We start from the raw sequence: 15,929 nt of genomic DNA, 5'->3' as shown, positions 1-15,929 counted from the left end.
TACGGTCTCAAGACGGCCCTCTTCCTCTTCCCGAAGAAGGGTCCTGTTTCTTCCTTCCTTCGGGTTTGAGGATTTCGTGCGGCCTTTCATATATTCGGGAAGGATTTTTTAATCCGCCAGGGAAGAATCCAGGTGAGTAGAACAATGAGGAGAGTGGGCAGGTCGGGTGTGCCAGGTAGGTCGCGGGGCCTCCTCCTCCTCCTCTTTCTCTCCTTTCTCCTCTCTCCTCCTCCTCCCCTTCCGCCTTCTCTGGCACCTCCGGATGCGAGTACAGCCCGCGCCACGGGCGAGATCTTGCCGTTAGTTGGGGCGCGGAAGCCCGTTGTGGTGGTGATTTTCGCTCTCCCTCTCGCTGATCGACAAGATGGCCGGTGACGAAGGTAGGCACAGGCACAACAGGCACTCTCACCCTCACTCACTCGACACCAAGTGGTGACCTCGAGGTCCTACTTGACCCAACAACAACAAACCTATCTGGTCCGTCCATCCCCCATCATCATCAGTATCCTTCTACTACTACTACTACTACTACTACTTGAAACCAACCACCACCACCAACGTCGTTGTTGTTGTTGGTCCCCAAAATTTCATGTTCCTTGAATGTTTCTCTCTGGATCTCCCCCCTCCCTCACTCCCTTAGTGATCTAGGGTGGTCGTCAGTAATTGTATTTCGTCAATGTAACTCGTAGTCATCCCCCCGTATTATAATCTGTCATATCTAGTCTTGATCTCAGTCCGATGTGTCCTCGAGTTGTTGAAACATTGTAGTAACAGTGATTAGACTCCTCTTAGTATCTGTATTTAATTGTGAATGTAATTTGTCGATACTATTTTTTGTCCATACCTGTTGTTATGACTAACACCGTGCAGCGTTAGCTAACACCTAACTCCCAAAGCTATGCCTCTGTTTCTTAATCCTATTTCAGTTTATTTATCAAATCGCTATTTTATCTGCTGCAGAGAATTCGCCCAATCATCCACACAAGCATCAGCCTCATCTCGCGAGCCCCTGAACACCCCCAAAATCAGACTTTGTAGTTGAATCCTCATGGTCAGTGCCACGTCTGAGAGTGACTTCCGCAGCGCAGTGCCGGTTCCCAGCGTCAGTGCCTAACGGAGGAGATAATGATGATTACGGAAACCTTAGCATTAAGCGGGATATTTTTTCCACAAGGACGGTCTCGAGTGAGAGCAGTGTGTAAAGAAAAGACATGATTTTGTGAAGTTCCGTGACGTGATAAAAGAGTTCTGACGCAACGCCCTGTCGAAGCGAGGGTCAAGTCTCGGAAGGAATAAGATGATTAAACATGCTAAGTTTCTATTGACCATGAATCTGTTTATTATGCTGGTAAACGGTACAAGAAACTGCCAAAGCCCTCATGACAACGTATTTAGGGACAGCAGATCGTCAAACCTCTGAAGTATCTGTTTATGATATTGACAAGAAATTGTCAAAGCCTTCATGACAATGTATTAAGAGACATTAGATCATCAAACTTGTAAAGTATATCTTTATGAAACTGGCAAACAACAAATGGAATGCTTAAATCCCTCACAGCAAAGGATTAAGAGAAACGAATTCGACATGTAATGTATTTGTGTAAGAAATTGTAAAAAATGTAAATGAAAGTAAAAAGAATGGTTAAGTCCACGTTAAGTCTTCCCTACTATGAAATACATTTTATACTCAAAACCGAAAAGGATATTGCGCACCATATTTCAGTAAACAAGTAATTATAATGTTTTTGTCCTAAAATCAAAAATGAGTTTACACACTGCAGTAGGACTCTGTTTCGTGAATAATATCGGAAATTAAGATAGGACTGCATCTGTGGAAGCTGACGAACTTTCGTGACCATAAAAAGACACCATCATGGAGATAAGAGCTGTAGAACGTTTAAGAGTTAATTTCTTACTTCATCCTAGGAGTGGAAAGCCCAAAATCGTCGTATTAGAGCAATAGCCGTAGCTGACAGATCTTATTTGACGGTTGTAGACGAAGTTTACTGTCTAAAGTAGTAGCTACCATTCAATTGCATTGATATAAATTTCAAATGGGAGGTTTATTTTTTGACGGTGGCACGTTTAATAAACATTGACTTAATATAAGCGATACCATTCACGACCCTTCTCTCTAATTTCTGAGACACTTGGTGGAAATCTCAAGAGTAATAAAAAAGTAATTGATGACATTCAGATATACCTATCACGTCTCACCACACTCTTCGAATTCATCTTCATCTGACATGTCCATCACATTTTCTTCAAAATAATTTATGATTTCAGTTGATGCCTTTTTGTTATTATTTGTATAAGTTCATTTTCTTCTTTTCAGCTTTCACTGATTATGTTTTAATCTTTGCTTTTAGTTCATTTATTCAGGTTGGCAAAGACGCAATCTCTATAGTTGCATAATTTTTTTTTTATGAGAGGTTCTGGTATTCCTGTCATTCCTGTACGTTTGAGATTGACCTGAAGGCGAAATGCTCTCTAACACTAACAGGTCATTACTTTATGTAAATCTTATAAGAATTCTTTTTATTATAGACATATAGATGTTATCTTGATGTTTTCAAAAACATATTTAGCACAGACAGACATATGAAGAAAGTTGAGTCCATTGGATTGCAAAGGTACTTGGACAAACGCCCAAAGATGTCCTCTCAATCCAAAGGCAAACTTACAAGAAGTTAGATTTTTTAATTTAAGTAACTTTATGAGCAGACACAAACTTATATGTATACATCAACCAAAAAAAAAAAAAAGAATAATAAAGCAAAGCTAATAAGGACTTGGCTACGGCCTCTTAGTCACTACACACATTCTGGGCCAAAAAAGACAGAAGAAGGTTTATTTAAGAAGATGCCTCGTCCAAGAATTATCTCCCTCAACACCTGACGGCTGGTTGGCTGGCAGGCTGGCTAGGGGAACCATCGACCCCCATTGGAGAGTGCACCCAAATCCCTTGGTGGGACCTAACCCCCCCGCCCCCTGGGGTGAGAAAACCCCCTCAAGGCAACCTGGGACCCCCTATGCCACCTCTGTTCTCTGCCACAAATTCTTCAATCTTGGAGTTTCGAGGTAAAAGAGGATTTGGCGATTGGAGAAACATGCGTGAGTGCATGACTCATGTGGCGTGCCTAGGGCTGCCAGAGACAAACAGACAGACAGACACACAAACAGACAATCCTTTATGCTGGGGGAACAAACGCGAAGTAGATGCGATGATTCCCACACAACGTTTGACAAGGTTCGTACATTTTTACTCAAAATCAACCCAATACCTGTTTGTAAAACAAAGACATAAACACGAATAAATGTCTAACCACTGGTGTGGGTGACCACCAAGGAATTTCTGGTGCTGTTGGCAGGTGAGACCCTTAAAAATGTCCATGAGGCAGGTTAGTAACCTCATCCCATGAATATTTGCTGCCTATCAGGTCAACACGTCCTGGTGCTATACTGTACAAGTCGGAAAAAGCAGTTCGCTCAATGACAGTACCTTGGAAATTAAATATATTTGCAAATATTTAAATTTAAGTCATGCCTCGTCAATGGTGCTGGTTTAATGCTGAAAACTGCAGCATCTGAGGCCAATGTTTACACTATGAAAATAATTAATATCATATACATGAATTTTGCACATTTTGCTCAGGTGGTTAGTTTAGATAATCTTCAAGGTATTACAAGAAACTAAAAGAAACTAAAAGAAGCTAAATGAAGTCATTATCAAAGTGTTATCTTTTTCTAAATATTAAGATGATACAAAATAATGGTCAAGAGAATATGCATTGTTTTCATTAACAGAATAAAAAGAGAGAGAGAGAGAGAGAGAGAGAGAGAGAGAGAGAGAGAGAGAGAGAGAGAGAGAGAGAGAGATGGACGTTCGCAAGCCAATAGTTCCTAACCCTTTTTATATTAACAGGATCTGGCTTTGAGGAACCACAGGAAATGAAATAGTCGCTTTCAAAGTGTCATCTCTTCTAAATATTACGATAATACAAACTAAGTCAAAAGAATACAATTTTCTTTCGTTAGCAGACGAAAGAGAGAGAGAGAGAGAGAGAGAGAGAGAGAGAGAGAGAGAGAGAGAGAGAGAGAGAGAGAGAGAGAGTCATGATCTCAAGTGACTTCAGCCGCATTTCGAGCTAGACTCTTAAAAAAGAACATCTCGAGGAGATGACCTCCCCTTCGTCTTAATTGCAGCATCGCGAAGGACAGCAGCCTTCGTAATCTTACCTGCCCCAACAGCGCGTCCTTGGCTCCCGTCGTGTCTTCCGAGTCGCGTCTCACAGGCCCATAATTGGAGTGGAACAGAGTAGCCAGGGGCTAGCTTAGCTAGCTAGCTAGCTGCTAGCCTTGGCCCCCCACTCCCCCCCACAAAAATAGCTCGCCGATATAGCCAGCCGTGTTTCAAATACCATTGCTCGACAACGTCTTGGCCCTTATGCGATCGTGGCAAGACTTGGCTGAGATGTAGACTTCAAAGATAGAAGAAGAAGAATGTTATGCCTCGTCTCACCACAAACGGAGAATCAAATCGATTCCATATGCTGAAGACTCGACTTCCCCTCCTTCGAAGACTACTGGCTGGCTTGCACCAAAATGACCGTACCAGTGGGAGGTGATAGACAATTTTACCTTCTTAGAGGAATTCAGAAGATTAAGAAGATTAAAATTCGGGTTTCAATCAGTATAGCCCTTCCTTCTAATTATTCTTCAACAGTGTCATTTCACAGGAATTGTGAAATGAAAATTACCAAGTGTTACAAGACACCATGTTTTTTTAAATATTAGTATTATTATGATTCTGAAGATGAACCCTGTCCATATGGAACAAGCCCAGCAAAGGGGCCACTGACTTGAAATCCAAGCTTCCAAAGAATATTAAGATGTTCATTAGGAAGAAGTAAGAGGAGGTAAAGGGATAATCAGAAAGAAAAGATCTCACTTATTAAAATAGGAAAAGAGAAATTATTCATGAACAAATAGCCAGTTGATTAGATTTTGCATATTTGCATATATTGGGGACTCTAGACTTGAGATTGCACGCATTCTCAAGGGGTCTTGCGGGCACCAAATGCAGCCGGCTATTTTTACCGTCACTAGTGATATATGAAACGGCTGGTCAAATCTTGAAAGATTTTTTACTTCAAATGACAACTAGAATACGTCTGCGAACAGTCACGATTTAGATATTACTCAGATAATCTTTGTATTTCCTCAAAAATTATTTTCTAGATATGGAATCCTCTTATTGGAAACTCAAATCACTCATGCGGAATTTAGGGTGGGTCCACACTATCGTAAAACATGTCATCAACACATCGGTAACTTGTCACATACATATCACAAATATAGTGAAAACAAGTTGACGACAATTAGTGGAAAACGAATCTTTGGCACATGCTGGACAATCATATGAAGCACTGGTTAAGACTACCAGTAAGTCGTTGACTTGTACTCAACCTGTTTGTGATGTGTGTGCGATGAGTTGGCGACATGTATTTGTGACATGTTTTGCTGCAAAAAATGAAAAGGAATGTTGCAGTGCGTCTCAGTTTGAGTGACCGAGTACAGAGGTCCATACCAAGCCTCTTATTCACTTACACATGCTGCCATAACTTACGGGCAGTCAATGGGCAAGATCTCTTGCTGGCATGAGGCCAAAAACCCCACTGTCCAGTTATTCCTTAAGAATATCATCTCAAGGGAATAGTGAAATGGTTTTATCTGTTACCATAACTAACCATTACGGTTCCCAAGCCCAGAATTAATATAGTAACTGTACCCTGAAACAGGCTGCAGTGCTGGCTGGTTAATATCAATTAGCATTATATATATATTATATATATATGTATATATATATATATATATATATATATATATATATATATATATATATATATATATATATATATATATATATATATATATATATATATATATATATATATATATATATATATATATATATATACATATATATATATATATATATATATATATATATAATATATATATATATATATATATATATATATATATATATATATATATATATATATATATATATATATATATATATATATATATATATATATATATATATATATATATACATATATATATATAATATATATATATATATATATATATATATATATATATATATATATATATATATACATATAGAAAGTCTAAGAAGTCAGAATGCATTGGATAGAGGAAGGTGGAGAAGGCTGATAGTAAACAGCGACCCCATACAGAAATGAGCAAAGCTGGAAACAGAAGATATATAAGAGGAAGCTACACTCAGGCCGGTCCTAAACCGGATGAGAGAGCAGGACTGAACGAAATGTTAATGCCTCCTGGAAATACCCAGCATTTCTAAAACTTGCAACAGAGTATAGCCACCAGTTGGAAGCAGCGTAAGGTCACAATGAGACCAAAGAATGAAGAGAGGTGCTTTCTTTTTTACCACAAATTGGATAAAAGAGAACCCAGTCTCACAGAATACCAAATGATGGTGAAACTTGCAATAAATCTCACCAGTTAATTGTAATTAGCAATGGGTCCCAGTGAGGGCGAAAAATCACAAAATTTCAGAGAACCGGTGATCACCGTCACCAACCGATCGTTGAGAAAAACTAGAATAGAAGAATATTTTTATATTTTGGCCTTTGAATAAAGAAAAAGTCTTTCGTTGGACTCGTAAACTGATTCCTCCACTGAAGACTCCTTGAACTGATGCCAGTATGACAGTAGACAATTAGCCATCAATGTCTAAATAAAGAGGAATGACCCCTATCCCAACATGAACGTTGTCCAGTAAGCAAACATGTCTCAATGAAGACATATACAATTGTGACAGTATTAACGAAATACCAGAAACTGTATGTTGTCAATAAAACAAACATGAGAGCTGGCTAATAGAATAATGTCTTAAAGAAAAGACTGACTGGATATCAGCAACAACAAATAATAGACACAAGAAAACTCAGTCACTGAAAGTCAACAGTGCAGAAAATATGTTTATATGCAAACATAAGCATATCTAATCGCACATGTGCGCATATATATAAATAAATTTCATACTTTTTTAGTCCCAAGGGAAAACACTTAATTTCGCAAATAAATAACCACAATTATTGCACTTTAAATTGAACATTGATTTTATAGACGTACGAACATACACCTTACTATTTATTTTTTTCCTGCTAATTTTACATAAACTCTAAGTTTCAAGTCATTGGAACAAAATATCAAATGATCAGAAGTGAAAAACGGCCTGAAACTGTTCATTATCACTGAAATCTTTAAGTAATAAGATATCTAGCTTGTCAAAATAATTTCCCAGTGTTTACAAACACTGTATATTCCCGCCTCCAAATCATTACGCTGGGAATAGATTAGTAAGGTCCGATCAATAATTATGAGGAATATAATAAAAAGAGACCTCTTTATTCATGAAAAACGCTATGCTATTTCTGAAAGCGACCTTGTCTGCACAATTACCAGCCTGTTCAAAGTTGCCAGAATAGACAAATGAATAAAAATAAATAAATAAATATAACTTAAATAGAACTTGGCTGTAGTAAATGTTCACGCTGTGAAGATGCTTGAACTATGCAAATCATTGAAGTGCGACATACAACTCTCTCCAGTATGTTGTCGTCAAGGAGGACAAGAATCATGCCACTATATTTTTCTTTAGCGAAACATAATAGCCACATTCTCTACCGACTGTGAAAGGACTTAAATTTTATTTTCGAATCCTATTCACAATGGAGAAACAAAATAGACAGCCGGATAGGCAGACAGAGAAAGAGAAAGAGAAATCATCTGTCAACTCTTTGTTTAATGCAGTGACTACAGTTTTGTATTTCTGTATGACTTCAGCCCCATTGATCAATCATAGGAATAAAAATAATAAAGGTATTATTATTATTATTATTATTATTATTATTATTATTATTATTATTATTATTATTATTATTATTATCATCATTATTATTATTATTATTATTGCACCAAAATTGCCATAAAACATATATAAAAAGATCTGAGTTCACAAAATGAACAGATAAAATAACATTTCGCATTTAAAATAAAAAATGTAGATGCACTCTCTGTTCCCTTCCTTGCAAAAAAGAATACCTATTTCCAACACCTCTGTAGCCACGAAAATATGTGAGTGACATATTTGGTTGACGGGATGAGCTAGGAAATCTTCTCTGGCATAAGCCACTTCTAACGTACCAGGAAATAAAGTAGAATGTCTCAAACGTCCTCAAAAACGTGTTTTTTTTTTTACTATTATGAATGCCTAATTGGCTTGTCAACTCTTAAGAGTTATTCTGGTTCATCGTAAGGCTATGAGCTGTAATATCAAGATCCAGAAAGTAAAGAGTGTTAGGCAGATTGCTGATCACAGCAGTAGAAGGTACAATTTGTGCCAAAAACTCCTCTTTAACTGACGGAACTGTTTTTATTGATTCCTCACTGAACTTTAGGACATACTATTTACGATCGAGGCTTTAGATCACACGGTAAGGACGACGCTCCTTTTTATATATATATATATATATATATATATATATATATATATATATATATATATATATATATATATATATATATATATATATAAATATATATATATATATATATATATATATATATATATATATGTATGTATATGTTTATATATATTAGTATATATATATATATATATATATATATATATATATATATATATATATATATATATATATATAAAGAGAATACACACACACACACATATTATTATATATATATATATATATATATATATATATATATATATATATATATACATATATATATATATATATATATATATATATATATATATATATATATATATATAGAAGTCTTCATATCCTTTAAAAAAAAAGCTAGATTTACCTTCTTACCGGTGAATTTGGTATTTTGGATGATTGCCAGAACAAGACCAGCAAGCCCCAACCTCCAACCCCCAGCCCAGTCACCCCACAAGCCACTGGGGTTGTTGTTCTGTTGGTACCAATCAATATGTCTCTTTAAAATCCATAAGGGTACCTTATAATTTTACACGTAGCTCGAATCTAGAGCTACAGGGAATTGTATGTGGAATATCAGTGTCTCTCATCTTGTATTTAGGTTTTCATGATTATTTGCAGCTAATATGATTATTTCAAAAAACAACATTTCAATTTCTTGGTTAATAATTAATACTTTCATTTTGCTCATAATGCTATTGTTATTATTATTTCAAATTAATCATAGCCATTGTCGGAGACTCCTATGCCCTGTATACCCCATGTCACCCCTTTTTATATCCCGAGGTAAGTAAACGAGGTGAACTTTCGGAGGGGTGGGGGCGGCACAAAACCCGCCCCACCACCTCACCCTCCCCCTTCACTGACACTTCCTTTTCTCAATAAAGAAAAGAAGAAGAAGAAGAAGTCCAAGAAAGGTGAGAAGGCGGAGAAATCTGATGAGGCGCCGGCCGGAGGCGAAGAGGCGCCACCTCCAGAACCAGAACCAGAACCAGCTCCCCCAGCTCCAGAAGAAGCCCCTCAGGAAGGTCGGACTTTGGTCATTTGCCTGCGCCCGACAAACACAGACCGCCAGCCACAGCAATCTTGCGCGTCTCTAGCTAGCGAACGGCACCTGTCTTGTCCGTCCCTGCAGAAGGAGGCCTCTGTGGACACTGTAGTTACTCTTTGTATTTGTAGAAGACCAAATGTTCAGATTCTCAGTTTCTGACCAGGAGACCAACGTGAACACTTGGCTGTGGAATCATAGCAAGGCTTTCACGTATATGTCTCAGCATAGGCCTAGTTGTCTGACATGAAGGTCATGCTTTTGAATATTATGTGAAAATGCTTCATGTCGAATCATGCACAGAGGTGTCTTGACCAGGGACTACATGCAGGCTGTTGTATAGCTCCTATCCATAGCTCTTGAGCATAGCGAATTAATCCATGAAATCTGCAGGCTTCAGAATGCAGGAAATTGCGAAGCAAACCTGACCGTAAACAAATTTCAGATTTGCTTCCGTAAATTGGTCATAAACGTGGTTAAATCCCTGCAATTCAACGCCTGAAGGGAACTTGGATCAATTCTGATGTGTAGATAGCAGATTACAGAGCCGGACTCTCTGCTTCCAAGCAGGTTGATGTCCCCTTCTCACACTTGTGGACAGAGGGCCAGAGCAAAACCAGGCGTTTCTGGCTGGAGACGAGTTGTCAAGCTCACTCCTGTCCAGAGCGCTCTTGCCGAGGAGCAATAAATCTGGTTCCTCTGAATCACAAGTGTAAACGCTTAGTGCCTTTTCTAGATGCTCTAGAATAATAGCAGTTTTTTTTCTTTGTAAATGTAATTGCATCTTAACTAGCAAAGCAGAATATTGCTAGCCATATATGTTATTACTTTCTCGCGTGCTTCTCAGCACTGCTGAAGGCCAGCGTTCAGTGGCGAATGGCCAGAACAGCAAACTGCTTCATAAGAGTCCCAAGAAATTCTTTAAGGCTGGAATGGCTGTGCTGTATTCACCTTAGACCCGTCAAGAAGTTAATCGAAGGGCTGAAAGGCAAATCACGACCAAGGGTTCTGCCAACTCCATCTCCCGCTTCTGCCTGAAGATAATTCACTAAACGACAATTAAAAATAATCTAAAAGTTTCCCTAATATTCTGTCTCTCCTCATTGGCCCTTTTTTTCTGTTTTTGTTTATCAACACAGTATGAATAAATGACTGAAGTAACAGATAACACTATTTGTTTCGTCAACACAGTTTGACTGAATGACTCGCGTAACAGATAATGCTACTCTTACACCAAAGTATGTTTACTTACGCTTTTCTTTGCCGAACAAGATGCATAGTATGGTGACTGACTTTTAGTAACTAATAGTGCTATGTAGCTAGTAACAGATATATGTTGTAAACCGCGAATAGTGAAGATTTAACATTGAATTTTAACATTAACTTCAGCTAATTTTAAGTGTTTTTAGAAGTCTCGCAGTTATCTTAATATATCAAAACAAGAAGGAATAACGCTTCTCGCTTTGTTCTAAGCCAGCTTGTCAGTGAAATAAGTTCTAGCAAATTGCTTGCAGTCAATATTTGCTAATGATTAGTTGTCTGAAAAGAAAACTAGCCTGATGTACATAATTCCTAACAAGTTTTAACAACTGACTTTTAGCTTCTCATTATCGCTTATGCTTTGATATAATTAACTAAACATTTCTTTTAATCTCTAATAACAACACTCTTCTTTATATTTTGACATCTTTGATAAGCCAGAAAGTGTAAACTACAGTTACTTTAAATAAGAGTAATCATTTCATCCATGTTACTATTTTTAAATCAGATATTAGCGTGTAAGTCAAAGTATATTAGTACATTCACGGTACGGTAATGGACACTCCAGTGTCTATAAGAGATGTACAGTAGTGAAGTATTTCTTCCAGTTAAAAAATTTCGCTGCATAGATCAAATCTTTATCTAACAGCATTTGAAAAAGATATACTCTTGATTACCCAAGTTCTGTTTCTGTACCTGACAATGATCTTGGAACTTCCCAGTAACCTGGACAGAGGAAGATTCTTTGTCAACCTACCACTCCCACTCCCTCAAAACATTAAATCTTTTCAACATGACGAAATCACAATATCATAAGAGTTCCCTCCCTCCCACTCCGGCACCTTTTTCAACCGGTAACTTTACCTGGATAGCAACGAAATGAGACGAAACCGAAGAAGACATTCTGACGCACCGGATGACTTTAACTCATTCTAACGTGCTCCTTCCCTCCACGCAGAAGCGCCTCCCGAGGCACCCGCCGCGGACGCAGCACCCCCAGCAGAGGGAGCTCCTGCTGCCGAAGCTCCTGCCGAGGGCGAGGAGGCCCTTGAACCACCCCCAGCTCCCAAGAAGAAGCCCAAGTTCTTCGTCCACTGGAACAGGAAGAAGGCCCGTTTCTACGACTACAACTGGGACTACGGTGGCAACTACTACAGTTCCCTGGTTAGGTACATCGACGTGAGAGCTGGTGGTAAGTCGCTTCTAGTATCTTTGGAACTCAGTCATTGCTCAGAAGTTCGGGTCTGAGCTGAGATCTGAACAGAGTACTTGAATGAATGCTTTGACACTTCAACGAACTTATAGCTCAAATAACGCCACATTCACAAACAACAAGGGTAATTTGTTGTAACGAAGTTCAGGTCTCTGCTAAGATCCACACAGAGATCTTCATAAATGAACTAGATGCCAAATAATGTAAATGTGACAAATTTCAAGGAGATTATTCTTCTCTATACTAGACAACTTCAAATCCAGTGCCACTAGGAATTTACTTTGCAGTTTGCTAAAGATTTATGGTGGTGCCTCTCAATAAACAAAATTCAGGTTCCTGTTAATATCTGCAATGAAAATCTTGGTGATGTCTTCGATAAACTAGAATAACCTAGTATAAATGAGGTTGCAGCGTACCTCGAGTAACTTTTGTTGTGCTCTTTCAGATTTCTTTGGGTAAAGTTTATTCTGCCTCTTTACAGATTACCCTGACTGTCCCTTTACAGATTACTCTAAGTAACGTTCGTTCTGCCTCTTTGCAGATTACCCTGACTGTCCCTTTACAGATTACTTTCAGCAAAGTTTGTTGTGCCTCTTTACAGATTACTCTCAGCAATGTGTGTTGGTCCTCTTTACAGCTTACTCTTAGCAACACTTGTCGGTCCTCTTTATAGATTGCTCTTTGCAACACTTGTTGATCCTCTTTACAGATTGCTCTGAGCCACGCCTATTGCACCTCTTTACAGACTTCTCTTGGAAGTGTTTGTGCCTCCTTACCGATTACACTTAGCAAAGTTTGTTGTCCTTCTTTACAGATTACCCTGCCTGTCCTTTCGTAGATTATCCTTAGCTTGTTACCCTTAGCAATGTTCGTTCTTCCCCTTTAAAGGTTACCCTTTCTGTCCCTTCACAGAATACTCTGAGCAACTTTTGTTGTGCCTCTTTCCAGATTATCCTCGTCGCATGGCCTTCGCAGAGCGTGGAATTCGCAGCAACGTCCAACGAAAGACCATTCCCGATACTCGCACTACCGTTCTATTGGATGACGTCCGAAGGTCCATCAGGAACTTCGAGCTCTCTCAGAAGACCTACATGAAGTAAACACGTCGCCCGACGGAGTTGAATCCAAGAAAAGCAAAAGAAGATCATTTTTTTCTCTTTTTTCCAAAAATAATAATCACAATAAAACATTAAAACTCTGTTTTCAAAGACATTTAAAAGAATAAAATCTTTCCAACACATGCAACCTGTTCCAAGTCGTCCAGATAATAGAGTGTAAAGTAGAGAAAGATATGGAAACAAGTAGATTTTGCTGACGTTTTCCCTCTTGCAACATCAGAAAGTAAAGAGAAGAAGAAGACACATAAAGTCAGACGCCACCATCCAATCATGTCAGCTTCCACCTCCAACTCTCTCTCTCTCTTTCTTGTCTATCTGTCTATCTCATCTTGGTTAAGACCTTCTGTATAACCTTTAAGACCAAAGGCCGCTGGTGACCTGCGGAAGAAGAAGAAGGAGAAGACGCAAACCAGAATCCAAGATGAAATCAGGGAGTTCTCATGATACAAACAGCGTCACCACATCGCCATGTTGCTCTGATCAAAGAAGAAGAAGAAGGGAATTTAACGAACATAATTAACAAAAAATAACAAAAAACAAACAGATAACAAGGAGACCAAATAAAAAATAAAAAAAAAAGGGATGTCCAGCCCGTCTTTCATTTATGCAAGAGAACAGACTTTTTTTTTTTTAAATATACGCGAAAAGGAGCGTTCTAATATTCTTCTTTCTTGTGTATTGCCATCGATCGTTCCAAGTCTTCGACGGAAAATGAAAACGCCATGTATTCTTCTCTGGCTCAGTCGAGAACTGAGAAGTGTCATTCACCGCTAATTAGTTTAAGACATCATCATTACTACACTATTTATATACATTAAAATGCCTTGATTCCCACGGCTTTTATTTCCAAGCTGATTCTGAAATTAGTTTTTACGAAAAACTCTGTATGTAGATCTGTTGTTATTATCTATATACTGCTATTATCTTTTCATTCTCTCGAGCTTCTATTTCTAACTTTGGGATAAAATGGAAATTTTTTTGTTTCAACGTGTCGATCATCATGTCACTTCTAATTTATATATTTATGTCGTCTCTTTCCCCCTTTTTTTCGCTGCTGTGTTTTCATCTCTCCCAGCCATGTGCGTTGTCTAAACTACTTACTGCTGCTGCTGTGAGCGAATTCGTGTTGTGTATGTTAAGGTGTAGAGGAGTTTGTTCAAACATTTTTCCTGTAGTAGTCACTGGTTCGTTCTTGTACGCGTGAAGGCTCGCCCTAAATCTCTCAAGAAGACGACCAATTTCCCCCCCTGGCTGGGTGGAAGGATGTAGGGATAGGCCCTCTCTGGAAGACCCTCTGGATTGCCGTGACGTCAGACGGTTTATTCCAGCCGCCGTTTCACGCCTCGCTTCCAACTGGTCTCTCCCTCTCTCTGTCTCTTGCTTGCCGTCCACTAGTTCGGGGATTTGGTCGACAACGCTTCAACATTTATATTTCTTGATCTATCTACTTTTATTTTCTTTTATACATCACCACCACCACAAAGCTGCCTAACGGAGATATAGCCACGGCGGCTGCGTCAACTGACAGGACCTCAGCTCTGGAGCTATGGCTTCCTGCCTTCCGGCAAGCAGCGTTGCTTGCTGGCTGGCTGGCTGACAAACGGCAGACAGCAGCGGTTCCATGACTTGCCTTTTATGGCCATTTTTCTTTCTTTCTGTGGAGCTTAGACACACTGACACCATCAGCCATATACAGGGGGGGGCGAGACTCATCCGAAAATAATAAGAGGCCGTCGGAAAGAGGAACCGCTGTAACGTAGCAAGAGCTCTCAGCGTAGGTCAGTGTTGGAGGGCGTCTCGCCGTGGATCATTCTGACATCAAGTCTCTCGTCATATATAAAAAATAATATAATATATATACGACTCGATCGTTTACTGCCGATATAGTTGAGATCAAAATAATAATAATGATAAGAAAACGTAGAGTACTTATGTGGAAGGAATACTCTCAAGTACTTTAAGTGTAAAGTGAAAGAGAACTTTGATAAAAATAAGACCATCTTTAAAACAACAAGACCTGACTTTTATTTACCTCCTTTTGCTGGTCCTCATCGTCAAGATGAGGCTACGATTACACAGGTAACAGATGAGTAGGCACAACTTCCCCCCTCACTTCTAGAGTGGGAAATTGATGAGCTGAATACGAATCAAGCAGGATTTCGCAACATCAGCAAATAAAAGCACACAAAATTCCCGCCAGACAGATATGCGCTCAATGTGCCTTGCCTTCTCATCCAAAACGCAAAGAAGAAGAGTTAGCAAACAGTCCCATTCTCATGCAACAGAGAAAAAGGAGAGCGACTGATTGCGTCCATTTATAGCACAAGTTTCCAGACAGAAAAATCCTACTATATAAACGGCCCTATTTAACTATTTATCAATTCTCTGTGCGTAACACCGATAGCTTACAGGATACAGATTCAACATTTGACATTCACAAAACCCTAAACGAGAAAAGGCCGAGTAACGTAGTGTTCGCGGTGCATGATATATATTATCAGCACGATGCAACTGCAAGATTATTTAATTTCAGCCATTTTAAACGGAATAGGTATTTAAAAGTTCCATGGCAAGCGCTACGTCCCTTAAGAAAAGAGAAGATTGTACGTAAATACAAGTTAATTATGCTCCTCTCGGCTCTCCTTCACATAAGAAAAATGCCCCCAAAAATGGATAAATAACAGGAAAGGATGGAAGTTAATATCTTA

General features: G+C 38.6%; 1 protein-coding gene across 2 annotated transcripts; it reads left to right on the top strand.

The window, feature by feature from the left end:
* Window positions 1-241: 241 nt before the first annotated feature.
* LOC136832089 (fibrous sheath CABYR-binding protein-like) lies at window positions 242-15,235 on the top strand. 2 transcript variants are annotated; one of them, XM_067092724.1, is made up of 4 exons: window positions 242-380; window positions 9,470-9,610; window positions 11,849-12,082; window positions 13,052-15,235. In XM_067092724.1, exons 1-4 carry the CDS (start codon window positions 365-367, stop codon window positions 13,201-13,203), a joined length of 543 nt encoding a protein of 180 aa, XP_066948825.1. In that variant the 5' UTR covers window positions 242-364; the 3' UTR covers window positions 13,204-15,235. The 2 variants fall into 2 exon arrangements, with proteins under 2 accessions (XP_066948825.1, XP_066948826.1); XM_067092725.1 differs by having other exon boundaries at window positions 266-380; window positions 11,849-12,079.
* Window positions 15,236-15,929: the final 694 nt, after the last annotated feature.

This window comes from Macrobrachium rosenbergii, chromosome 49 (assembly GCF_040412425.1).
Source record: "Macrobrachium rosenbergii isolate ZJJX-2024 chromosome 49, ASM4041242v1, whole genome shotgun sequence".
Taxonomy (NCBI): domain Eukaryota; kingdom Metazoa; phylum Arthropoda; class Malacostraca; order Decapoda; family Palaemonidae; genus Macrobrachium; species Macrobrachium rosenbergii.
The sequence above is the reverse complement of the archived record's forward strand: the minus strand, read 5'-3'. Positions and strand labels throughout refer to the sequence as shown.